This window comes from Fundulus heteroclitus, chromosome 7, assembly GCF_011125445.2.
Source record: "Fundulus heteroclitus isolate FHET01 chromosome 7, MU-UCD_Fhet_4.1, whole genome shotgun sequence".
NCBI lineage: Eukaryota > Metazoa > Chordata > Actinopteri > Cyprinodontiformes > Fundulidae > Fundulus > Fundulus heteroclitus.
In genome coordinates, this window is record NC_046367.1 from 37,301,817 (window position 1) to 37,328,024 (window position 26,208).

The window sequence follows — 26,208 nt, forward strand, 5'->3', positions numbered from 1 at the left end:
CGAGGCCACTGAAATAGTGATTGTGTGTTGTGTATGCATCCATCTAGGCATAATTTATTACCACTTTGTACCGCGAGTAACATGACGTTGAAGAGATTCAGAAAGTGTTCGCTTTGAATGGCAGCAAGACCCCGAAAACACCATCTGCAGAATCCCTGGAGCCTAACCGAAGTCAACAGGTTACTGTGCAAAGTGGCCCCCAAATAAAAAGCATATCCAACACAGTGACAGCTTCCAACTATTCCCTCAAAATTTGTTTGACTTTGTGACATTGAAACACCTGCACAAACATTTATTCAAAGGCAGAAGCACAAATGAGGAGAGGATGATGGATGCGGAGCTGCTGGCATCCCCTGAGATTACCAACTTCCCCATGTGCTTTTCTTTCTTTTCTTCTTCTAATTCCTAAACCATAATGTGCTGCTGTCTGATTGACCTCAAGGAGTTATATTGTAACTTAGATTTTATCTAAGATTCTTGTTAGTCTTTATCTATTCTTCAAGTGTTATAAATAAATATTTTGATTTTATAAGTACATTAACAAGGTTTAGTGAAAAGAAAGACTGCCCTTGAGTTTTGTTATTTCATATAGTGCTCAGCGCTGACATCCGTTCAAGAGGACTAATATTGCTGTAATATATATTCATATTGTTTTGCCCCTTTAAAAAAAACAGAGGTATTGCTACTGAAAAAACAGCAAAAATGAAAACCACATGTTCACACATTGGAGTCCGGTATATCAGCTTCACATTGTTTAACTCCCAAGTGAAATGTTCGATCAGCTCCACATCATGGGGTAAAAACGGAGAGAAAAACTAATTTAAAACGGACGGTTGCATGTAAAATGCGAGCGAAGACCAAAACAGATAACAAAAGACAGACTGAGTAGTTGAAAACCAGAATTTAAGAAAAGCGCGGATATTAAATCTGGCGATCATTCATCGTAGGAGCCAAACAGGAGAGGACCAGAGAGGTGCAGAATGTCATCAAGGTGAGGACAGAACCAGTCCGAGCTGCTGAAAAGCCAACCAAGAAGTTCTCCCTTTGACGCAAAGCAGGGATCACCTTTCTCTCGCCTGGTTTCACAGCTCAGTTAAAAACACACTCTCACATATGTTTTCATCAAGCAGGGTTTCATTTCTCTCCCTACCCTTCACCCAGTGTTGAATTTTCAGTAAATTAGTGAAACCTTGTCTCATGCAACAAATCCAATAAAGTAAGGTACAACAGGAAGGATAAATCAGAATCTCGATCACAAACTGCACCAGTAGAAATCTTTCAGAAAAAACACTCAAGTCCAGACAACGTTTAAAAACAACGCCTTGAATAAGTTTTAGTACACCCTAAACCTTTTGGCCATGACCTTTTGTGCATCTCACTCAGATCTTATGGGGTAGACTTACACAACTTGGTGCATGTGAAATGAAAGTGTTTTTTTTTTTTAAATATCACAGTAGTCTGGCAAACATTTGTACTTTGTTCCATCCATCTTCCTGTCTAGATCTGTGGCCCTGTCCTGATGAAGAAACACATACCAACAACACGATGCTTCCACCACCATGTTTCACTCTGTGGACGATGCATTCAGGGTGATTGTGATAGTTTTCAGCCACACATATTTGCATGTAAGCAAAAAAGACCAAATTTGGTCTCGTCTGACCAGAACATCTTTCCCTGAACCTTTTGCTGTGTCCATTACATGGTTTGTGACAAACTGCAGACTGAACATCCCTTAAGGATATTTTATTGGACAATGGCTTTTCTTTCACCACTCTTGCATAAAGGACACATTTACGGCATGCTTATGAAATAATTAACCTGCTATGGGTGTCTGAGGCTCCTCCAGAATTAACATGGGCCCTATGGATGCGTCTATGATTAATGATCTTCTGTTCTCAGCTGTGAGTTTAGGTGGGCGAACCATGTCTTAGTAGTTTTCTGTACTTGTGCTTTATTCTTTCCATCTTCAGGTAAAATGTTCTCTTTCACACACAAAAATTACTTATTCAGGAAATTTGTTGAGCTGTTTTTTTTTTAGGGGTTTCAGAGTAGACGTGTCTGAACACAAATGCACATCATAGATTTTCATGTGCAAAACATTTAGAAAACGTTGCAACTTTTCACCTTCCATTTCACAAATGTGTTGGTTTACTGCATAACAATCCCTATTATACAAATTATATTTTGCCATACACTGCATTTTAAATTTGTTTTGTCTTACAGCTTTAATTGGTCCAGTTTGCAACCCTTCTGTTATACATTCCACTGTTAGTTTAAAAACAGCTCCTCCACATCCTAACACTGATTTACACTGTGGGGATGGTGGTGATACCGGTGATAGATTGAGCAGTGCTCCATGAATAGTTAAAGCTTGGTATATATTATGACCTGTCAAAATCCTTAGGTGTTTGAGTTTTGGGTTCATTCTTGTGTATTTGTATCATTTCTGTTAGATTTCTTCCTGGTGTTTTTTTTTTCTGTTCCGTTCCTGTTCATTACACTTCTTCCCTCAGCTTCATTGGTATCAGCTGTTCCTCACAACCACCTGATTGTTCTCACCTCTTTCTGTGAAATCATAAGCTCTGTGTATGTAAGGTCCCTGGTTTTCACTATCTATGGTTTCTTCCTCTGTTCTGCTCTGGATTCTGTTCATTGCCCGTTTTTCCGATGCTGTTCTGCTTATGCTCCACATCCTGTTCTGTTCTGCTGCTGTTTATAAGCTTTCCTCCTTTTTTGTTATTAAAGAGATCAGTTTTCACCTCAGTCAGTTTCTACATTTGGGTCCTCCATGACCGAAACATGGCACTAGCTTTCTTCACAAATTTATCCCTGACTTGTTTGGTGTTTCCTTGGTCGTTATGATGTTTTTTGTTCACTCAAAATCTCTAACAAACCTCGTAGGGCTTTCCTTGGAATGCTGGATTTATACTGATTAGACACAGATTTACCCCATTTACCAATTAGGGGACAGCTGACAGCAATTGGTTTCACTAGATTTTCATTTGAGTGCATAAGGGTAAAGGGTACAAAATACAAATGCATGCCATGCTTTTTTTTCTTGTTAAACCACCTATAATCTACCTTCCACCTCACAATCATACACTTTTTAGTCTCTCTATCAGGCAAAATTCCAAGGTAGCAAACGTCCACTATCTCCATAAAAATCTCAGGGTGAAAAGAAGAGCTAAATAAAAGCAATCTGGTAAATCAGTGCCTTTTTTAAACTAAATGAACTGTTTCAACTTGAAGGTTTAATTTCACATTAAACAGGGTTTAATGTTGATAATATTGGCAGTCATCTATGTCAGCAGTTTTCACAATGACAGAGAGCTGTTAGCAAAGAGCAGCCGTTCTGTGTGATATTTCCTAATTGGGATGTTGATGATTTCAGTAGTTAATTCTGGGAAAGCCTGACCACTACTGCATGGAATGCAGAAAAGATGTTAATGACTGGAAAAAGTCTTGCTTCACTGCAGTTTTGCATGAGGACAGCGTTGAGTATCAGAGGAAAAACGACAAAAGGTTTGAACAGCAGACCTGCTCTATTGAGGATTAGCCTCTAACAATAAATTGCTTTTCTTTACCAGCCTGTTGTCTCTGGCTTTGAATGAGACATTTTCTCAAAGTAAAACTGAGGCATCGGACGACGATGTTACGTTGAACACGTGTCTGCTGTGTGCTCTCATCACCTGACACGTTCCTGCGGACCTGGTGGGTTTAGTTTCAGCGCAAAGAGGCAGGATGGAAGGCAGCAGGAGGGGTGAGAGAAAGAGAGAGCCAGGTTAGAGAGGTCACAGAAGCAGAGGGACCCAAGGACCGGGTTGGGTAACAGTTATTCCAGTAATGTGTCATGGAAAAATAGCTCCAGACCCTCAAGATACTGGAAAACTCTTAACTAGTAGTTTGCATGCGGCTGTACCCTACTACTACTCTGATGCAGGACTGCAACATTGAAATCAGCTGCCTTTCTACGTGGAACATATCACATATCATGGTCCGCTTACAGAAAATTTTGTGTCACAAAGTTCAAGGGGCTATAAATAATCAGAACTCGATGTAAAAACAGGATCAGCTATCTTGTGATTATCTTCTCTGTCATAAAGGAGTTTGAAAGGGCTTTTCTTCCCACGAGATCTGGGTGCACCTCTTGATTTTGTTTTACTGAGTGGTCAGTGGTGAGTTCGGCTGTGTCATTATGGCCTGTGTGTGTGTACATCTGTGCATGGATGTGAGCAGGGTGTGCCCTGGGAAGGCAGAGCGAGAGCCGAGGCGGGTTTGGTCTGTAAGACCACAGGGCTCTGGCGCTGCTAAAACACACCTCCCACTGACGGACTCCCTCCATTACACCGCCGAGGGAGCGGGAGCGGGAGCAGGCAGGGGGAAGGAAACAAAGTGTGTGAGCAGCTGTAATGACAGAGAGCTTCACTGGAGTGGAGTTTTAAACTCTCTTTTGAGCAGAAGACGGAGATCCCATCACCTCATCATGAACATCACGTTTTATAGCTGGCATCACTTGTTCAGATCCCGTTTCCCACTGACCCATGTGCCCTTGATGAACAGCGCAGCTTTTGCCCTGCTGGTGTGTCTGTTATTGTGTAATCGCATTCAGAAACTCTCACGTTGTTATCATCGTCAAGAACGGCTTTGCATAACTCAGGAATTTCTCACTTTTAATGAAAAATCATGTGGTTGAAAAATAATGTTTTATGTGCCTGATAATGGGCTACAGTCCAGCTTTCCAAGAAGGTTCCAGGTTCAAATCCTGGATCGGGTTCTGTCTGCATGGGTTTTCTCTGGATACTCCACATAACAGGATTGTTAGTTAAGCTGCTCTCTCTAAATTGCTCTTAGGCAGTATGACCTGCATACATAGGCAGGTGTGGACAATGGATGGATGATGATTATTATATGATATTACATTTATGATTATGAAATATTATGGTCAGTGATCCCCCAGGAAAGCCTCCCTCTACTTGTCCAATCTCCTCACTACAAACATTGTGTCATCTCTGTTTTCTGCCGTTCTTCTTTCGTTCCTCCTTAATTTCTGGAGTGACCTGCAGAAGTAATCACACCCTTTGAATTGCTTTACACTGTGTCTCTTTAGAATTAGAAACTTCTCAACTTGTGTTGGGGTTTTACGTGATAGGCCAAAGGAGCCTTTGCTAAAGCAGACCACACCTGATAGTAAAGGTGAAATGGAAATCAAAAAGGGGGGCAACTCTGTTCAGGGTTGCTTTCCAAGTAAGCAGGACAAGCTTTAGCCTCCTACATTTTTAAGATACGGAATGAGACGCTTTTAATCAGGTGAGAGAATAGACTGGGTGAGTTTAGGAATGGTCTTTCTCACAAATATTATTTCATAATTCCACATCTTTACATTGAGACCCCTGAATAATATCTAGTTCTGAGCATGATTTAGATTAACCCTAAGCTTCTTTTGGAGCACTGTTAGTTTGTTGCCAGCATCTCTGCCATTACTACTGAAACATGGCGGCGGCAGCACTGTGCTGCGGGAATGCTTTTCTTAAGCGTGTACAGGAAAGCTGGTCAAAACTGATGAGAAGATGATTGGTGCTAAATAAATTGTGATCCTGGAATTAAAATACTTAAAGCTGCAGGGAGTTCTCAGACAACCGTGAACCCCCCCCCCCTCTCTCCCCCCTCCACAGCCCTCCCTCCATAGTTCCTCCCCCACAGCGGAGCCAGGCGTGCTGCTTCAATGTTTACCCTTGTTTTATTCTGGGCTCAGTCTAATTCTTTTTTTCTCTTTTTTCTCCTTTGGTCATCAGTCTTCTCTTTACCTGCCTTTGTTCTCTGAGCAGGTCATTTCTTGTAAATTCGGGTGAAATTCGAGCTGATTAAAAGGAGAGACATTAGTTCACTTGGCTCTTGTAACTGCTCAAATGTTTAATGCTGTGTGATATGTCCAAGGCATTTTACTTTTTAATTGAAATGTGAAACTGTTGTTCATCAGTCTCTATGTGGGAGGAGTAGTTTATTGCTTATGTTGTATGTTTTACACTACTGTCTTGGCCAGATCAGTCCTGGAAGAGAGGTTTGAATCTCAATTGTTTTTTCCCCCTATTTAAATAAAGGATACTATTAGGTGCCACTTGAGAAACTGACAGTTTTCCTGCTGTTTCTTTGTCAATAGCCCAACTGCAGCACACTGGGGATCTTGAGCTTGATTGATGGCATGTACTGTGTGAGGCAGTGGTGTGAGCAGCTTACACTGCTAAGACACACCTCCTGGCTCTGATTGGTTGTTTCTGACCGGGAGCTGCGTATAACTGTAAAAGGCAGTAGCACCACTGGGAGGAGCCAGAGATCTTTTTTTTCTTTTTCTTTTTTTTTCACAGATTATCTGTCGCATATTTTACTGACAAGCAATTGACTGCTTGAACAAATATGTAAAAAAGACATTTATACAAAATGTACCTACTGCACCTTTAAGACAAACACATACACAACACGCAGTTACATTTTTATGAAGCGGTTTGCATAAAATCATATTCACATGTTAAAATGGCTTAAAGTCCACACCAGTTTAGATTGTGGCAAGACTTGGAAAATGATGTCCTACACACCGGATCCAATCCATTTGAGCTTGAGCAAACTGCAAAGAAGAATGGGAAAACATGCTGGTAAACACATTTTAATAGCTTCTACAAAGTATTGGCCTATTAAATGTGTTGTAGAAATCCTTTCTTTACGTTTTTGTGCAACGTTTTGTTGTTCCATCACATAACAATCCAAACAACATACAGTAAAGTTTGTGATAATGAAATATTGTTGTTCAAGGGGTATGAGAACTTTAGAAGTGCAGTGCACACCAATAGGGGACCATAAAAACACCCAGAGGATACATAAAATAGTATCCATACCAAAAGGGCAGCAAAAGTAAAGGGAAATTTAAGTAAATTTAGAGAGAAAATGTGCATAAAATCAATAAAGCGAATGAAGGTATAACGACGTGTAGGATGATGAGAGGTGATCAGGCAACAAGAGACAAGAGGGAGATGAAGCTGCTCTTTAATCAGTGAGGGGCCACATGGAGGCGGGCCGAGGTGCCTACTGTAATCCGATACACGCTCTCGAGCGCACGGCGTGTACGCGCACCGAAACAGCGTGAACTGAGTGAGCAGTCCTGCTCGCTGCCACATACCCGGAGGAGACCGGAGGGGAAGGAGCGCACTGCCGGAGCCTGTCTGCCGGGAGAGAGACACACAGAGGCACACGGGCTGCTGCTGCTACTGCGCGTAAAGAGGAGGAGCAGAGAGAGAGAGGAGAGGAGAGGAGAAGAGAAGAGAGGGCGGCAGCGGAGAGACGCACAGCTTTCCAGGAGGAGAAGTGGAGAGGAACCACGTTTATTTTCTCCGGGGCAGTTTTACGCACGGGAACTGGATCTGAGCCCTATGAGAAATACATTTTTAATTTGCCCGAGAACTAACTGCTGTTGGGGCTGCACATAAAAGGGGAACATTAAAAATGACTATTTGCCCTTTTAGAACAGATTTACGGTTTAAAGACATTTTACCGATTTGAAGACCTTTTCTGCTTTACATTTTCGTTAAGTTTTTTTTTCTCCTTATGTCCCCTCTGCTTCGGCTCATTCACCAAGTCAGATTTTTTTCTTTTTAATTTTAATTTGAGTATTTTATCTTTCCAAAATCTTCTCCAACACGCGTTTTGACACTCGGAGGGGACACTTACCCGGACTGTGTGCACCAACATGGATTTCGCTGGAATAAAACTGAGTTTGCAGTCCAGGTCCGGTAGATTTAACATTATATTGCATTAACTGCAGGTTTCTGGCGAAACGGAGCAGTGGCAATAACTCATATCAACTGTACAAGTCTAAGCCGTAATTTTGGACAGCCGCAACCCGGCGATTGGATTGTGATTGCTGCCTTTGAAGGAACTGTCTAAGGACGGAAAAGTTCAGAACCGGAACACTATTGTTTTTTTTTTCTAGACAAACCAAATAAGCCAAACAGAAGGAAGGGGATTTTTTTTTATTTCTCTTTTGGTTTTTTAACATCTTGAGGGAAAAGATGGATTCGTGTTTATGGTTGTGTGGATGTATTCTGCCGCTTCTTTTGCCTTCAGCAGTAAAAGCTGACGAAGGAGGTAAGTTTGACACTTTGTCTCCCGCGTGAATTCATGTTTCTCCTTCAGAATTAAATTATCATATAACAGCTCTTCTGTAAGTAAGCGTTTTTTTTTTTTACAGAATAGATTTAAACAGAACGATCTGTTAGGAATCAAATAATGTTATTTCAATTCTGATCAGTTCAGATTAAAATTGACTTCAGCTTCCAACCCTATCAAATTATGTTATTCGTTACAGAAGTATATGATTTAGTCTAATTTTAGTCGAATCGGGAGGAGTCTTTATTTTTTCTTCCAGTGCCAACAGTTTGCACTTCTATAGCATGGAGACAGAAAGAAGATCTCAACAACCCTGATCCGTGGTCGGTTATTTATCGGAATAATCGGATGCAGTTTTACAGGGTGGCTGTTGTCATTGTTTCGCCCCGCTGCTGCTCCCAGCGCGTCCAGGATTTCGTGCGCGTATCTTGAATACGATTTTTATATATCTAACGTTTAACCACAGCCCTGTTTTCAGATAAGCTTTCCCACCTCACTGATAATAATATGGCCAGATGAGCGATACTGTCAGCGCTTGCGGTCCTAATAGAGTTCTATGTCCTCGTTTTTGGGTGGACGCAATCTTATTCCTCGAAAGTTATCCTGGAAGTCTGCAAACTGAAAGCAACTCTAAAAAATATATATATCTACAGCCAGTATTTTAAAATTTACAGCCAGTTCTGTAGACAGGTGCTGATGAAGCTGGCTGGTCTGGCTCATGCTGGGGGAGGTCAGCTCCGTCTCTCCAACGGGCTCTGTCTGGTATCCAAAGAAAGAACAATTCGCGAATTTACCTTTTATAAGCATAATCGTTTGTGAGAGAGGCAACATAACCTCTTCTTATGAGACAGCACCGTGCGTGCTAGTATTTGCGGTGCATATTCACGCGTGGATGTTTTTACGCACGGTGAATTTTACGCACCAGATTTCCAGCACCGAGTAGCGCTGCGGTCCGCAGCGATGGATAAAACTTGATACCAGCTCTATAGCCGCTTATATTAGTTGCTCTCCTTCTACAGGTGATAAAATCTTACATTGTGAACTAATGAGAAAAACATGATTCAGCATTTCAATTCAGTCTGGAATTTTGGAAATTGGACCTTTTCCCTGCTATATATATATATGTTTGTATATAAGGAGATATTGATCTATTTTGACATATATTTGAGTTTCACGGTGAAAAAGGAGATGATCAATCTGCTTTCAGGTTCATGTATTTACATGCAAGGGAGAAACAAGTGGAGTGCAGTAGTGGAGAACCTCTTTGTATTCTAGAAGTAGGTTTTATTGGTTTAAGGCTCAGTCAGGAGGGTTTTTATTTAATATGATTACTTAGATTAGGTGTCCCGTATATCAGATGTTGTTTTTAAACTTAATATCAGAGATTTCAGAATCTTACAATATGTTTGAGGTCTTGAAACTCACATGTTTTGGTATAAATTGATTAGAAATCTAAACCAATCTTCTCACCATTCTGGTCATAACATTTTCATATTTGTCACAAAAGTAACTGAAAAGCAATAAAAAGTGAAGTTGTTTTAGGGACCCACTTTCTGGCTGAATTACAGAATTGAAGATCATAGGTCAAGCTTTTCCTGACCGGTTCTGATTTCTGGTTTTCTTTGACATCTCACATGCAGATCCCCGGTTTGGAGTGATCTAGATTTGGTTATCTAAGTAATGTACCAGAAAGTATTACTCAAAAAAGAGAGTTAAAGAAAACGCTATTGGTTTTAGATCGAGGAATATGGAAAGAAAATCAGACTTTTCATCATTTGATCTCTTGGTCATCAAGGTAAAGTCTGAGTCCGATCTCTTGCAGATTGATGGGTGCATTTGGAAACAGAATATCTGCTGACAATAGATGAAACTTCTGCCTCTAGCTCCCCTCCAGCTCTCCCCCATGGTACTCGACGTGCCAGTTGAGCATCCAGATCCTCTGCAGGATAAAGCTTCCTCAGCACTAAACTTTTAAAGATGCCTTTCCCTCGCTGTCTCTCTCCTGAGATGAGCAGGGAGGGCACCGTGAGCTGTAGAAGCGTCTGTTTATACGTATATTTATATATACATATATAGCAGGAGGCTGAAGGAGACGGAAGTACAGAAAGGAGGAAGTAACAGAGATTGAAACAGACACAGGGAAGCTGAGGAAAAGAAGCAATCCGAACAGAGGAGTGATTTTTTAGCCTCGCTGTTTGATCCTGTTTCTTTATTCCGTTTGATCACAGCTGCGCCTGGAAGGGAGATAAACGGACATAATTGGCCACTCAAGACCAGCTGTCTGCCTCTATAGTGTCTCTGCTGAAATATGCTGGATGATGAAACAGGATCACCGCCATACACAGTGTTAGAAGTGCTCTAGGAAATTGCCCACAGGTAGAACTCGGGCTTGAATTATGTTATTAATGTAATTGATATGATTGCTCCCACCCAACTCCGGACGGTTTTTAAAGTCTAAAGTGGACTGGGAGCCAGCAACTCCACATATATACTACGTGTGTGCATATGTCGCAAAGTGCACAAATGTTTCATCTACTTTGAGTTGTTTTCTCCTTGTGTCGCAGCAGTAAAATAGGCGAAGCAATTATTTGCCGCTGCACGGACTTAAGGGGAAAATTGCATGATCAGTGTTTGATTTATAGCCTGAAGGTTTAAACCTACTTGTAGGTTCAGTTTGTAATAATTAATTCTTACATCAGGCCGGGTCATAGTGCTCTGTAGCCCATCAATAAAACAAATTATCCGTTTCATTTGTTCGCTTAATGAGCTTTTGCCCCATTTTAGCCGTCTGCCACAAACATGCAGCGCTTTGCTAAAGTATTGACACTCTTTAGACAATTTCTTTTGTCACAGCCACAAACTTCAATGTATAGTGTTGGCACGTTTTAACAGATCAACATCAAAGCAGTGGTGTTATGTCTGGATTATGAGTTTTGGTTTTTCTTTTTCCTGATTCTTATGGTGATGCAGTTAAACACTCATGTGTAATTGTTCTTGTCTTCTCAGTTCATGTCTCCACGCAGCTTTAGTATATTTAAGTGTAACTGGACTCACCTGATCCTGGTCTTTTAAATATCCTTTTGTTCAGTCAGTCTGTTTTTGTTGCCATGTTGTTCCTCTTGTCCTCTTCTCTGCTTTTTTTACGTCCCTATTACATTTTGCACACGTGCTCATCCCCCTTAAAGTGAGACTTTCAAGCTCTCGTCTGCATTTAGGTTCAACCAACCACAACGATTCATGACAAGGACCGCAAGACAGGGTGGAAATGAAAAGGATGGTTTTCAGTCCTCTGTAAAACATCAATCTATTGGAATATGTCTCTACCAGCTTTGCACATGAACACAAGCTCAGTCAATTTGGATAAACAGCAGATGATCTACGTTAGGGCCATTCTAACATATGAATATGCTTTGATCTGAACCATTCAGTAATATTTATGGTTGAATGCTCGGGGTCGTTGTTCTGCTGGAAGGTCAACGTCTGCCCGAGTCTCAAATCTTTTGCATCCTAAGAGGATTTCTTCCACCAGCGTCTTCTGGACTTACCTCTGTCCATCTTCCTATAAACTATGACCAACATTCATGTACCTGCTGTTGAAACGCGTCCCCACAGCCTGATGCTGCCACCACTGTGTGCCACAGTGGGCGTGTGCAGTCTCAGTTTAGATGAACTGCGCCTTCTTTGTTGGTTCACAGATATGCTGCAAGCTATTCTGTGTTTGCATGTGGGCCTGAACAGAGCTCTGTGATGTGTTTTGGATGTTGATTTATAACCTAATCCTGCTTTAAAGTTCTGCTCGACGTAATCCATGACCCGTGTTCTGTGTTCACTGGTCTTCATGATGCTGGATTTCCATGTTTTCTAAGAAACGGCTGAAGCTTTTAAAGAACAGCTGCCTTTTATTGAGGTTAAATGACAAAAGCAACAGGTTGCATAGGATTTTATTCAGTTGTATCAGAATAAAGCGGGCTACACCGCATACGGTTTAGAGTTTTATACGTGAAATTGTTGTCTAATTTGAAACTATTTACAATTATTCTCTACTTTGCTGTGGTCTTCACACAGAAGCCCAATGTGAAATATTTAGGTTTTTATGTTTTTTTTACCTGTAAAATGTGAAAAAGTCTAAAGAAATTGATACTTTCACAAACCACTTTAGTTCCTCCAAAGAGAGTAAGTTGTTAGCTTAAAATACTGAAGATGTTCCAAACCTTTAAATTTCAATAACTTTCGTTTCTAAATCACAGTGCGGCAAAAACAATTAGCAGGTAAAATTAGAAGCAGTTTCTGTACGCATGTGTGAGTCCATTTCCCTTGGATACCTCTCAGTTTTCTCTAGATGTTCGTCATTGCGACTGGATTGTCAGATGCGTTGATTCACAGGGATAGAGGGCAGGAAATCATAAAACACAATCTTTTCACAATGACTTACCTGGAGCAATTGTAAACTTTGCTCCCAGCAGAGCGCAATGAAACAATGGAGCAATAAAAAGAGAGAAGGAGGGAGGAGAAAATATAAGTAGTGCACAGAATCTTGAGTGTTTAAGGGCATAAAAGAGGGAGGTAAAGGGGAGGGAGGGAGAGATGGAGTATTATAGGGCGTTAGAGTAACAAGAGCAGAGCAGCTGGGTGTGAAGCAGTAGTTGAGTGGAGCCACCTGCAGTAAACCAATCCAGATTTATTCCTCTCCTCTGCTGAGCTCAGGAGGGGTTCTAGCCAAGGTAGAGCATTAAATACACTCTGATTATGATGTACTGAAGGGGGGAGATTTATCCCTTAATATAAGATTTAAATTTCTCTGTCATTAAAGGGATCCTATTATTTATAGGATCGGTCCCACATAATTATGCAGTTGGCGGCCAGAGGGCTTATTTAATCAAAGCTGAAGTTTTTGCCATTAAGTTTATTTTTGCAGAATTGACGACAAATTGAACATTTCTACATTACAGGGGGAAAGTTTGATTCAGGTCAAATTCTCAGCCACAACTGAGGGAGCAGGTGACTCTTCGCTGGAGTCTTTCCTCAGATTTGGCTTTAATTACCCGGCAGGTAGCAGGTGTTTCCCACCAGGTTTCAGGATTAGCAGTCATCTGGTTGCTCGCACGGTGATTTGAAGTAGATTTTGTCTTTGTTTTCCCTAAAAGTCACATTCAAACAGTATGAAACCTTTAGAAAAAAAAATCCCAGGCATCTACTGGAACCATTTAGCTAGTGTCTGTAGCTTATATATGATTGAGTCACATGGGGAAAACCAGACTACCTCTGACTTTTTCTACCACAGCAGTTACATGGCCACAAGGGATAAATAGTCTATCCCGTGCATTCTGGGTCTACCCAGGGGTCTCCTGCTGGGGGGCTGAGCCCAGCCTTTTAGAAAGCTAATTTCAACAACTTTTATCTGGGATCTTCTCTGTTCTTTCATTATCCACATTTCATGACCCTTGTTGAGGGCTAGAACGTAAACTGACCCGTAAATGGAGGGCAATACGACAGACCGGCGCAGCACACACAATACTACAGACAAGACATCACTTGTCTATCCGTCTCCTGCTACACCAGGATACTTAAACTCCTCAGTTTGAGGCTCTGACCGACCCTGCGGGGGGGGGAGCCTCCCTGCTCATTTTAAGTGCTTCACACCCCTCTGCTGCTCCTTGAATGCCATGTTCTGAAGGTACCAGTAGAACCGCGTCATCCACGAAGAGAGAAGACGAAACCCTGAGGTTCCAAAACCCCCGACCAGAGAACGGCGTGAACAGAAATGGTAACAAAGTGGAACCTTGGTGGGATCCAACCCACAGTGGGCACGAGGTTGACTTTGTCCCAAGAATACAGACCCGGGTCTCGCTTTAATGAGAGTGCGTTGCTCTTTAAGTCTTTTCAAATAACGCGGACTAATGATGTAGGGGGGGCTGAGATAAGAGAGGGGTCCTCTAGCAGCATCACCACCTAGTTTACAAAGAGTGAATAAAATTTAAGCCAATTATACTTTGGCACATTCTCCCTGCGCTTCTGTCATGCAAAAAAAAAAAGGGAAAGGACAATTAGTGTGTCCAGCAGGATGTTCTAATTACAGTTATCATGTCATTAGTAAACTGTTAGCATTCTCTTCTCTTTATTGGCCGTGTGTAATGACTATAGTAATTATAGAAAATAGGGAGAGCAGCACGTCTGGAGTTGTGTTTGTCGGGGAAAATATCCTCAGATGGCAGCAGAGATCACGGAAATCCCTCAAATTGGGATATTTGCCTGTTCCTCGCTTCCTCCAAAACCTTCATACACAAAGAAAAATGTTTGCCTAATGGAGTCTGTGCTCAAGCCGAGTCCCTGGAGAGCAGGCAGGGTGGTGCGAGGCCACAGGTTGTTTTCCTTTTTCCCTCTCCCTTCACGCTGAATCATCTTGTTGTTTTCCCCTCCTTTCACGCCACTTCAGCTCGTCTCTAATAGCGCTCTCTGTCTCTTTCTCCACACCTCCCTCCGTCAGTGTTTTCTCCCTCACCCCGGCTTAAGAAAGCTCCCTCACCTCCTGTTCTTCTCCGCTCCGACACGGTGGGAAATCTCTTTACTGTTTCAGCCGCTCTTTGTGTTTTTCCTCTCTCTGCCTATTCTCTCCGTCTCTGTCAATCTATGTTTTCTCACACTTGTTGAAAATCCATTCACACGACTTGTTAGAGACTCTCATTCATAGACTTCTGAGGAGCCTGATGTGCGGCATTGAGTACTCTGCTTTTGATGTGAGTCCAAACATAAAGAGGTACACCAGATAAACCATCCATTGATGTTTGCATATTCTTTCCACAATCCGGATTTAGGAACAATAGGAAGGCGACAGCAGGCTGTGTTTTAATGCTCAGAAGTCAGAACTCGGATCTGGGAATAATATGACATCCAGCTGAACCGCGTTACAGTGAGACGGGAAGACCTGTGGGACCGGCTGGTTTGTTGCTGACCGGGCTAACAATAGTTAAAGGCTTTCAACCTAAGATCTCAAAGTTTTCCTCTCATCCTTTATGATCATATTATGCCACGAAACCAACTTAGAAACAGTTGTTGTATAGTAAACTTTTATAAAACATAGTGTCATTTGGTTTTAGCCAACTATTAAAACCATCATCTTTAATCTAAACTTTGCCTAATCTTCCCATCATGAAGTAGGTGGTGGCTAACATCACTAATAATAATTCCTCAAACTTAACATGAGACATTTTTGTAAGTATAAGTCTTAGAAAGATGTTATGTCCAGCAATGAATTCCTTCTAACAGTGCTGGTTGCTGCTATGCATCATGGGCATTGTAGTTTTCTTTAGACATGAACACATCCATATACATCCATCCATCTATCCATTTTCTGACCCACCTAATCCCTCATGGGGTCGCGGGGGTTGCTGGTGCCTATCTCCATCCATATACATTACATCACAAATTTAAAAAAAAATGAAGATGCATATCTCAAAAGTCAATTCAAAGTATTAAAGGAACACAGTTACAAATTTAAGACTTTATTTTAGGGCCTTGTACTGAAAATCTGGAGGAACTTAAGACTATTTAAGTCCATAAATGTACGTTTCTAGGACCCTTTAAGACTCTGTGCAAATCCTATAATGCATTAAAAGTATGAAACTGGAGAATAATACCAGAAAAATGTCACGTTTTTCAAGGCTCATAAATCAGCATAAAGTATAGGGTTTATTTCTTTAGTTGCATTTTTATCATAAATGATCAGCTTTGTTTGAAAATTAATCAAAATGACTTCATACTCAACAACAGTCCCAACTTTTGGTCTAAAATGTAAATTAAAAGCAGACCTACTGTTTATATTGCAGTCATTTGATCAATGTTTACAATTTAATTTATAAGCTGATCTCTTGAGCACATCTCAGGACCATTAGGTGATCTGGACCAATCATTTTACAGCTATTAGAGAGTTGGAGCACTAAAGAGCTTATTTAATCACTTATTGTTTATAGTTTTTGACGTGAGGGAAACTCTCTTCCTCTAACTTTCCTAAGTTCTGTTGCTGAGCTCAAATCATGTATTGCTCCCATAACAAAATGTACGTATAATCATAAATTCTGTTAGTGTAATACAGCCTTCTGGAGTCTGTGGTAAACTATAATGTACATAGGCAGCTCAAAGGATGACGTTAAAATAGAGTGACTAGAGTTGTTTGAAGTTCCATCCTGAATCTTATTAAGAATCTGTTACCATTTAAGGAGACATGAACAAATCACCCGTCATAAAAACGTGACTTGGGCTGTTTTAGCAAATGTTGTCTCTGTCTACTTTTGGCACTGAACCTGAAATTGTCACTGTTTTCTTCTTGTTATGCTGTCCTTTTGGATTAGAAACCCCCATAAGTTGTAAGGCATTCGCCTCTGTCAGTATTTTTTTTATTTATTACACACTCTGTTTTATTTTTTATGACTCATTTTGTCTCCTTTCCCCCCTCGCTGTGTTTAGTCTCAGATCCTTTGTAGTTCGCTCCCTGTCATCACTCTCTGTCTTTTATCCCCACTCACTTGGTAGTTTTCCACCGTGTTAAAGCAGAACACCTGGAGAACACAGCCCCACCTGTTTGTGTGTCTGTGTGCGTCTGTGCCTGTGTGTGCCTGTGTGTGTGTGTGTGTGTGTGTGTGTGTGTGTGTGTGTGTGTGTGTGTGTGTGCATGCGCACACACACACAGGTTAATTTTTTTTCTTTTTTGTCCAGTGAGCTTTTCTGAGTTGCTGACTTTCTCCTTTTGTTGATGAGAGACAGATGTTCTTGGATTACTCTCCCTTTCTGACTTTCTTCTTCCTTTGCCTTATTTCACCCCCTTTTTTATTGTCCCTTTTTCGTGTCTTGTTTTTTTGCAATTTTTCTAATTTTATAAACAATCTTTTGATAGGAGAAATACACTCCTGCAAAAGTATTGAACATTTTCACATTTTGTCATGGGACAACCACAAGTTTGAATGTTTTTTCAGGATTTTATTTGAACGTAGGACATAATTGCAAAGCTTTTTTTTCCACAAATCTGGTGCAAATTTATTTTCAGTCCCACTGAGTCCATACCACCTATTGCTACAGTTACCTCTACATCTACATGCAGCTCTTTCTAAGTGAAGTTTGCATTTACAAAAATATGTCAAGCTTAGTCAGAATGGATGGAGAGCTTATTTGAATATCACATTTCTGGTATTTCCAGAGATTCTCGGTTGAATTTAGGTCTGGACTTTGACTGGGACATTCTAACAAATGAAAAAGTTTTGAACCCAACCAGTGGTGCCCACCAGTCCTCAAAAGCTACTTTCCTGCAACTTTTGAATGGATCCCTGCTCCAGCACACCCAAATCCAGTGGTTGAATCCCTCCACCCCCTGTATAGCATCAAGCAAATAATTTGATTCAGGTGTGTTAGATCAGGAACCCCCTTAGCAGCGGTAAAAACTTTCCAAGGACCCCTTTGGATTCCTCGTGCTGATAGCATTTATAAACAGCCTTTTGTACTGTTAAATACATTGGGAATTATGTATGCTTTTAAAAATATATATAAATACACCTAATATTAGAGATTTGGTGGAGATTAGATCCTCATTCTTCATAAAGCCAAACTCGATCTAACTGTTGCCATACTTCCTAATTTTAGCTGATTTGGCTTTTATCTTACTTGAAGTGGACGGAGTTAAATATTTGTGTATGGTGTTACTTAGCTCAACCATCACATGCATTTCATGGACTGCTGTGTTAGAGAATGGATGCATATTAAAGTTATAGAATAGTAGGCTAGCTCTCAAGGCAAGGCAAGGCAAATTTATTTATATAGCACAATTCAGTACAGAGACAATGCAAAGTGCTTTACATGATTAAAATATAGGAAAATAAAACAGAATAAAAGCAAGTAGGGATAGTGTAGAAACAAAAAAGAACATTTGAAAACAGTAAAACATTTTAACTTGAACATTCAAAGGCAATTCTAAACAAATGTGTTTAGAACTGGGGATGGGCACCTGACACATAAACCATTCTATTGTAGCTCAGGTTGGATTTTTAGTGCTGTTTTCTCACACGAAGGTGATCTTCAGCAATAATTTCAAGTCTTTTGCTACCTGTAACAGTTTTTTTCCAGGACTGTCCTATATTTAGTTCCATTCATCTTCCCATTAACTTTTATCAGCTTTATTGTTCTGGCTGTAGATCAGTATTCCCACAGCATGATGCTGCCACCATCATGTTTTGGGTGGGACTGTGGGTTTCTGAGCAACAGGGCTGAACAAAAAAAACATACTCCACACCTTTCAGATTTTATTTCTTAAATGTTATTAATGCTGTGCGTAATTTTCCTTCCACTTTAGGCAAATGCACAAGATTGTGTTGGCCTGTCATAATCCCTCCAAAAGACATTGTAATGATGTTGTAATGATTCAAAATGTGAAAAAGGTAAATGGTTGTTAATACCTTTGCAAGGCGTTGAACCTTGTTGTTCACGTATCAAACGTTCTTGACCTTGACTGGTTTTCTGGGGACCATTTCAGGTCAGATTAATGAGTGTATGATTCACTGTGCTGCTTGGATTGCCAAGGCAGGAGCTGGTGGACAGTAAGCTGACAGTTTTCCTCTTAACAAGCTTGTTGGTCAGCTGGGTGAGAAACATTTTTTTGCACGTTCTTAAACAAAACACCCATTAAACCGATAATGCTTTCGTTATGGGGTCAAGGCGATGGAAATAAATGCGGACTCCCAACACATTTGCCAAGATCTTGCAGGCCAGGGAATCGATTTCTGTGCTCTGAAAGTGTCTGTTTCTGACTCAAATCTGTGAGTTCAGAAACAAGGTCAGAACATTTGCATTTGGGGCCAGAAAAACAAAGATCTACCTCATTTGAGGAAAGGAACTTCATCAGTTTATTTTCATATGACTTGCACTGAGCATATGCGGTGCATTTTTGCACTGAGATATCTGTGTGTGTGTGTGTGTGTGTTGAGGTATGCACTTGTGGGTAAAAGTTGCTGAATAGGTGTTATCAGGATGCAATACCAAACACGGCAGAGAGCCATAAATAATGCAGTGACCTGTCTTATATCCCTGCTTGACTGCTTAGCACCATTTACCACCACTTATCTTGCTTATGTGTTCGTTTGTGTGTGCGTGTGTGCGTTCCGAATCCAGTGATGTCTAAGCCAGACGAGGATAAGCAATGTTCAGCGGTTTGTGTTTGCACATTTGTTGTGAATATGTGGTCTAAATACAAACCTCTCCCTGATGATCTCCACATGCTCCTGTGGTTTGGGAGGAGAAAAAAAAAGCTGTGTTGTGTGAAAATGAGGGTCAACGGGAGGGAAGTGTTTATGGAAGGGACGGAAGCTGAGACAAAGGAGAATTTGGGGTTTTCATGTGGTTTCCTTGGCCTTATAAAAAGCCGAAGAGGGATGCTGCATAAGTCTATAGGCCCATTTAAAGGGTGGGTACTTTTTTAGCTGTTTGATTATGGATGGCATCATGTCAGTTTTTGTTTGCCAGCTCAGCATCTTCTCTGTCCCGATACACTCCACTCTTTACAACATGCAGATCAGAGCTCGTTAGTGTAGAATACAAATTAGAATTTCAATTGATTTTGTGCTGGAAGCTGTGCTCTCTCCCTTTTACCCCTCCATAACGTGACACGTCTCACTTTCCCCTCTCTCTTTATATACAATGCCTAACAAAAGTATTCACACCGCTCAACATTTTTTTACATTTGATCTCATTACAACCAAAACTCCTATTTATTTTATTATGATTGTATGTAATCTGACTCAAAGTAATTTGAAATAGGGAAGAATTTAATATTTTAATATGTTTTTGCAATTAGACATCCGAAAAGTGTAACGTGCCTTCAAATCCGCATCCCTTTTCTTTGACACCATTAAATAAAATCCAGTGCAACCAGCTGCCCTCAGACTCCACCTGTTTGGTAAATAGAGTCTACCTGTTTATAATTTATTCTCACTTTAAATGCCGCTTTTCAAAAGTTAACAAGCAGCACCCTGAACACCAAGGAGCACACCAGGCAGGTCGGTGATAAAGTTGTGGAAAGTTTTAAAGCAGTATTAAGTCAGAAAAATATCAGGCATATCTTGAAGAAGTGCTGAATCAAGCATCACCATCATGTTGAATAAAAGTGTCCTGAGGACGGAGCCCTGAGGAGCTCCACGTGTAATCTTTCTTAGTTTCTAATTTCTGATTAACAAATGCAACCAAGTGGTCCAGGTTTGCCAAATGAGATCTGAAGGTTAGCCCAATACCAGACAACCTGGAACCAGGGAAGCTAGTCAATCTAACTGTAGATTTAGGGGGACTGAATACAAGTGCAAGACACTGTTTTCAGGTTTGTATTTGTAAAAGAGAAAACTGTATCTGTTAAAAAAAAAAAAAAAATCTTACTTTACAAATATGTGCTACCTTGTGTTTGTCGGTCACATAACCCCCCCCCCCCCCCCCACTCCCCCCCCAAAAAAAAAAAAAAAGATCACTGAACAATTTGGTTGAAATGTGACAAAATGTGTAGACCTTCTTCTGTACGGCACTCCCTTTCTGCTTTTGTTTCTTCTTTACAAAGAATGCCTAGCCCTGCCAGCTTGTGTATATCAATACCTTATCACTTCAGGGGCTTGACATTTTATTTCAGCGTGCGTATATCTAAATGCCTGTGTGTGCAGATGAGCAAACAACAATCAGATCCACTTTAAATGGCAGCTAATGCGAGACGGTGTCAACTGTGCACTCTGGAGCTCCGTTTGTGTCGCTGGCTGCCCTGTTTGGATGTGATGAATATCGACTGACTTAGTGTGTGGATGTCCTGGGATTGATGGAGCTTTGAAGAGAAGCAGACACGACACATAATAAAGTCAAAGGTGAGAGATGGGAGGTGAGAAAAATGCTGAAAACTGAATTAAGAGGAAAGTTCTATGTTGCTTAGTGGGGCTTTTGTGCAGGTGGTTGTATCTTCGCTGGTAATTCTCCATCAACGAGACAGTTGGTTGTGGAGGAGCATCAGCTGTAAGACAAAAGTAAACAGTCTGGGCGAATTTGAAAGGCCTGCTTGTATGTACAGCCTTTTTCTGTTATGATACATAGAAGATTTATGGTTTGATTAGTCTGTGCTTCCCAGCTTCCCATCTCTCAGATTTGCAGCAATTTCTTTATTCAAGTTGAACTTCTTTGTTTAACAATGACAGGAACCTCTGTTTACATGCAATAATTTCCATTTGTTAAATATGAGGTGGAAGGTTAGAAGTTTTTTTATTATTTACTTTTGCCTCAGCTGGGTTACCTTGCTATTAGTGATTCTGGCCAAAAGAAAAGCATAATTAGCTTGTTTTAGCATATACCAGTGTTTTGGATAGACATGCAATGGCACAGTGGGACGCCACATATGTCTAAATTTTTACAAAAGGCCAAAGGAAATTGGTAATTAGAGCTCTGGATTGAGAAAGGTATTGTTTTGCATTTTGTTTAAAAATAATCCTGTTCAATTTAAATTAATTACATTTAAGCTTCCCATTCAAGATTTGAATTAATCTATTTTTAGTATGGACAAGTATGGGCCACTTTTTTGTTTGCCAGTCGAATTAAGGTTGTCGAAAATTTAAATGGAGTTTTTTATGAGTTCAATTGAGTATCGTGCTTGCTGACTTGATTTTGGTACAAACTACATTAGTCGATAAATTACATTCATTCCCAGTTCAGTTTAATTTATGGCTTATTTATACCAATGAGTTCAAACTAACTCAGTTATGTGATTATCCAATTCACACTAAAGTCAGTTTAGTTAGTTCAGTGTATGTTTTGGTTCAGTTAAGAGCTCATTAGTTTGTTGCCACATCAGTTCAGTTCATTCAGCCTCACAAATCAGTTCAGTTGAGTTTTTGTTGACAAGTAAATTGAATTTGGTGAATACTGATTTTTTTAAAATGTTAAATAAATTCTGTTTTTTCCCAGTTCAATGTTATGCCCGTTCAGATTAATTTATTATCAATTTATTTCAATTAAGTTTATTGCAGATTCTAAATAGTTAGTGCTAATACAATATAGTGTTTTTTTTTAGCTTATAACCAAACAGATTAAGTTGGTTGAAGTGGTGGGTTAATCTGCAAACAGATAATTGCAGAGCTAACATTTCATTCATCTCATTATTGTTCAAGATAAGTTTAGAAACTGTTTGTTTAACTTTATTTCGGTTTCGATACCTGGAAGTATATACCTGGATAACAAGATATGAATCTGCTTTTTATGTCACTGTCCTGGCTCTCACTACAGTCACAGATACGACTCCACCAAAAAAAAAAAAAAAAACTAATAAAAAAAACTATTGTTAATACCTCTGCTGTTTTATTCTTACTTTACTTCTTCTAGTTTGATTTGGTCTTAATATTGTCATCTCATATTGCTTAAAAGCAGATGCCTGTATCCACATTTTTTGTGTAAACAGTGGGCTGCTGTGTAACCCTAATCCTTTAATTAGTAGTATAAGTATAAGATTTCCGGGTTTGTTACCAGAACAACGTGAGGTGGAATCGGAGCTGGGCTTTTGGGTCGCGGCGTGGCTCAGCTGGACTCTTTTATTTTTCCAACACTTCAGTACAAAACACCGGATGGCTTACTAGCAAAACCGTCTACACTATGGCAATCCTAGAGGGACATTAAACCAGCGTGTTTTGGGTAGGAAAACATGTTTCTACACAGCAATGATGAAACCAATTTTTATTTTTTGCTTTTCAATTCAAAATTAGGGCACAGTAAAAATACAGCACTATATATAACAATATAACAATATTTATATTATTGATGTTACAACAATAAGTAACCCAAAATGTCATTATTTATTGCCCATTTGTGAAAGAGTCTGATAACATAGGGGAAAAGAGACCTCTGGGAACACTCAGCACTGTGTTCCAGGCTTTTATGCACATTGATTTCATTTAATTATGGATGCCAATTAAATTGAGTTTTGTTCCAAAAAAAAAAAATAGCAAAATAAATTAAGTTTGAATTCTATTTGTTTTCAATTTTGTGCTACTGCTTCTTTAGCTAATTAAGTTCAGTTTAGTGCCAGCTCAGTTCATCTGTGTGTTGATTCAGTTCAGTTTAATGCAGATTTCATGCAGATGAAAGACAATTCAAAAGTAGTTTAATATACTGAAGGTCACGTCATTTCATAGCCACTTCAGGTTAGTACAGCATCAATTAATTTCTGTTCAGTTTTATTTAATTCAGTTAAATTCAGTTTGATTCAGTCTATTGCAAATAATATTGTTCAATTCAGTTTAGTATTTTTCAGCCAAGATGAATAATGATTAAAGTTTGTGATTAAAAATACATTTTAATTTAATTGAACAATATTTTTGCAGTATTAAAGTTAGGTTTGTGACTTTATATCTTACACTTCACATCTTCTGAAGGTTTGATTAAAGGGAGCTGGCTAAGCAGAGACCCTAAAAGCCGGTGTTTGGTTGGTGCTGTCGTCAGATTCTGGAGTGGTTAAACACTAATCCAGGTGGTGCTGACATTAAATGCGTATGGCTGGGTTACACGTCCCTTGTAACTCCACTCCTGTATTTCTGTGTCACCAGGGAGATTGGAAACAGATAGGAGATGGACAGGATTAGTTGGTTCTTAGAGTGAGGGACAGGGAGTCAGAGAGATACAGACTGCTGATCATTAATTGTTAGCAGACGGAGCGAGGCAGATGCCAGGTATAAAAGCCAAAATGTCAGTCATGTTGTTTGCTGAGTGCTGAAATCTGATCTCCGCTCTAAACTTCCCTTGCTTGAGGCTTAAATGGTTTACATGTATCTGAACACGAGTCGGCCTGTTTTGTATCACTCTGAATGAGTCAAACGCTAATTTAATGACTATTACTTATTAATTATAAATGTATTAATTACATGTCAAGGTGGTATCTGGTTATGTTTATACTGTGCCTTATGTGTGCATGTCTTACTCCTCTCCGAGTTGGTTTACAGGCTATTAATAGCTTTACACCATGCTGTATTCTGCTGAGCAGTTTGCCTTGGCTATGTCAGCCCTCACAGCACAGTGGTAATAAATAAAACTACATAGCACAGAAGGCCTGATGGTGGCTTGTACAACCTCCTCAGACAGGCTCTCCTCTCTTCTACATTTCTCCTGGAGGCATGTCTCGTGATGCGTATTTAGCCATGGCTGAGTAAATAATGAACTCTGTCAGGAGTCCAATTGTGAGTTTGTTCTCCCTTTCGCTGGAAAACAGGAAATTATTTTAGGGTGTTGCATACCAGCCAAGTATTTTCCCATCAATCAGCCAGCACTCACAGATGCTGTTTTCATTTAAATAACCTAGTCCATCGTGGCCATCGTTTTCCCAAAATATTTACTGAAAATCCATCTGTTTTTTTGTTTTTGTTTTGCTTTTGTTTTTTTTGTTTTTCCCAAATATGCTATTGATTAGTTTTTTTTTTCATTTGCCTCTGTTGAAATAATGCCATGTTTATTGTTGCTTTTTCTAAATTGTTGTCAAAATGAGCTTTCCTGTTATTTCCTAGAGCAAAGACTGGTAATACGGCTATAATTCTTAAATAATACTGTGTACCTATTTATACCATCTCGTGAGAACACAGCTTGGTCTTTTACTTTAGTTCAGCCTTTTTAATAGAAATTCTTACACAAGACTGACTTAAATTAAGCCTACAGGTACTTTAGTGGTCTTGGTTGATATTTCCCAATGTTTTAATAATACCTCATGTTTTCTATAGCTTTTCTTTGCCGTCTGGTACATGATTATTTTTTTCATCGACAAATGACTTTCTCTTCATTCAATTCAATTCAATTAAATTTTATTTATATAGTGCCAAATTACGATACATGTCATCTCAAGGCACTTTACAAAGTCAAATTCAATCAAATCATACAGATTGGTCAAAACAATTCCTCTCTAAGGAAACCCGGCAGTCTCTCCAAGCAGCATTAACTCCTCCTGAAAGAGCGTAGAGCCACAGTGGACAGTCGTCTGCATTGTTGATGGCTTTGCAGCAATCCCTCATACTGAGCATGCATTAAGCGACAGTGGAGAGGAAAACTCCTCTTTAACAGGAAGGAGAAACTCCAGCAGAACCAGAACCAGGCTCAGTGTGAACGCTCATCTGCCTCGACCCACTGGGGCTTAGAGAAGACAGAGCAGAGACACAAAAAAGAGGCAAAAAAGCACAGAAGCACACATTGATCCAGTAATCTGTTCTACATTAGATGGTAATAGCGGGTGATCTGCCTCCCCTGGATGATGTCACAGCTAACAGAACGTCAGACCAGGTGTACCTTCTACAAAGAAAAACACGACAGAGAACAAAAAAAAATATGAAATTACGGCAAGCAATGCTAATTGGAGAACAATAGGAGAACTCAGCAGAGTGAACAAAATAAATCCTGATGTCTTCCAGCAGCCTAAGACTTTAGCAGCATAACTAAAAGATATCTCGGGATAACTTAAGCCGCTATATAAGCTTTGTCAAAAAGGAAAGTTTTAAGATTAGTCTTAAAAGTAGACAGGGTGTCTGCCTCACGGACCAAAACTGGGAGTTGGTTCCACAGGAGAGGAGCCTGATAGCTAAAGGATCTGCCTCCCATTCTACTTTTAGAGACTCTAGGAACCACCAGCAGACCTGCAGTCTGAGAGCGAAGTGCTCTGTTAGAAACATACGGGGTAATCAGAGCTCTGATATATGATGGAGCTTGATTATTAAGGGCTTTATACGTGAGAAGGAGAATCTTAAATAGTAAAGAATTACAATAGTCCAGCCTTGAAGTAGCAAATGCAACCTGCACTATTTAAAGTTTGATGCTGTAGAATGACTCCAGAAGCCACCTAATTATGAAATAGAGCCCATATGTAGTATATATTCTACTATAAAGCTGTTCTGTGAAGTTCTTAGAGGTTTGGCAGGGAACATTAGTGGCCAAGAACATCATAAAAACCAAGGAGCACAGCAGACAGGTTAGGGATAAAGTTGAGGAGCGGTCTAAAGCAGTGTGAGGTTATAAAACAATGTACCAGCTTTGAAC

General features: G+C 40.0%; 1 protein-coding gene across 2 annotated transcripts in view; it reads left to right on the forward strand.

Annotated features, from left to right (window-relative positions):
- Positions 1-7,155: 7,155 nt before the first annotated feature.
- LOC105940119 (neuropilin-2) overlaps positions 7,156-26,208 on the forward strand; it is a 138,184-nt gene continuing 119,131 nt past the window's right edge. For both annotated transcript variants that reach the window (XM_012882581.3, XM_012882580.3), the window contains exon 1: positions 7,156-8,133. In XM_012882581.3, coding sequence (XP_012738035.2) covers positions 8,058-8,133 — 76 coding nt within the window. In that variant the 5' untranslated portion in view covers positions 7,156-8,057. The remainder of the gene's footprint in view (positions 8,134-26,208) is intronic.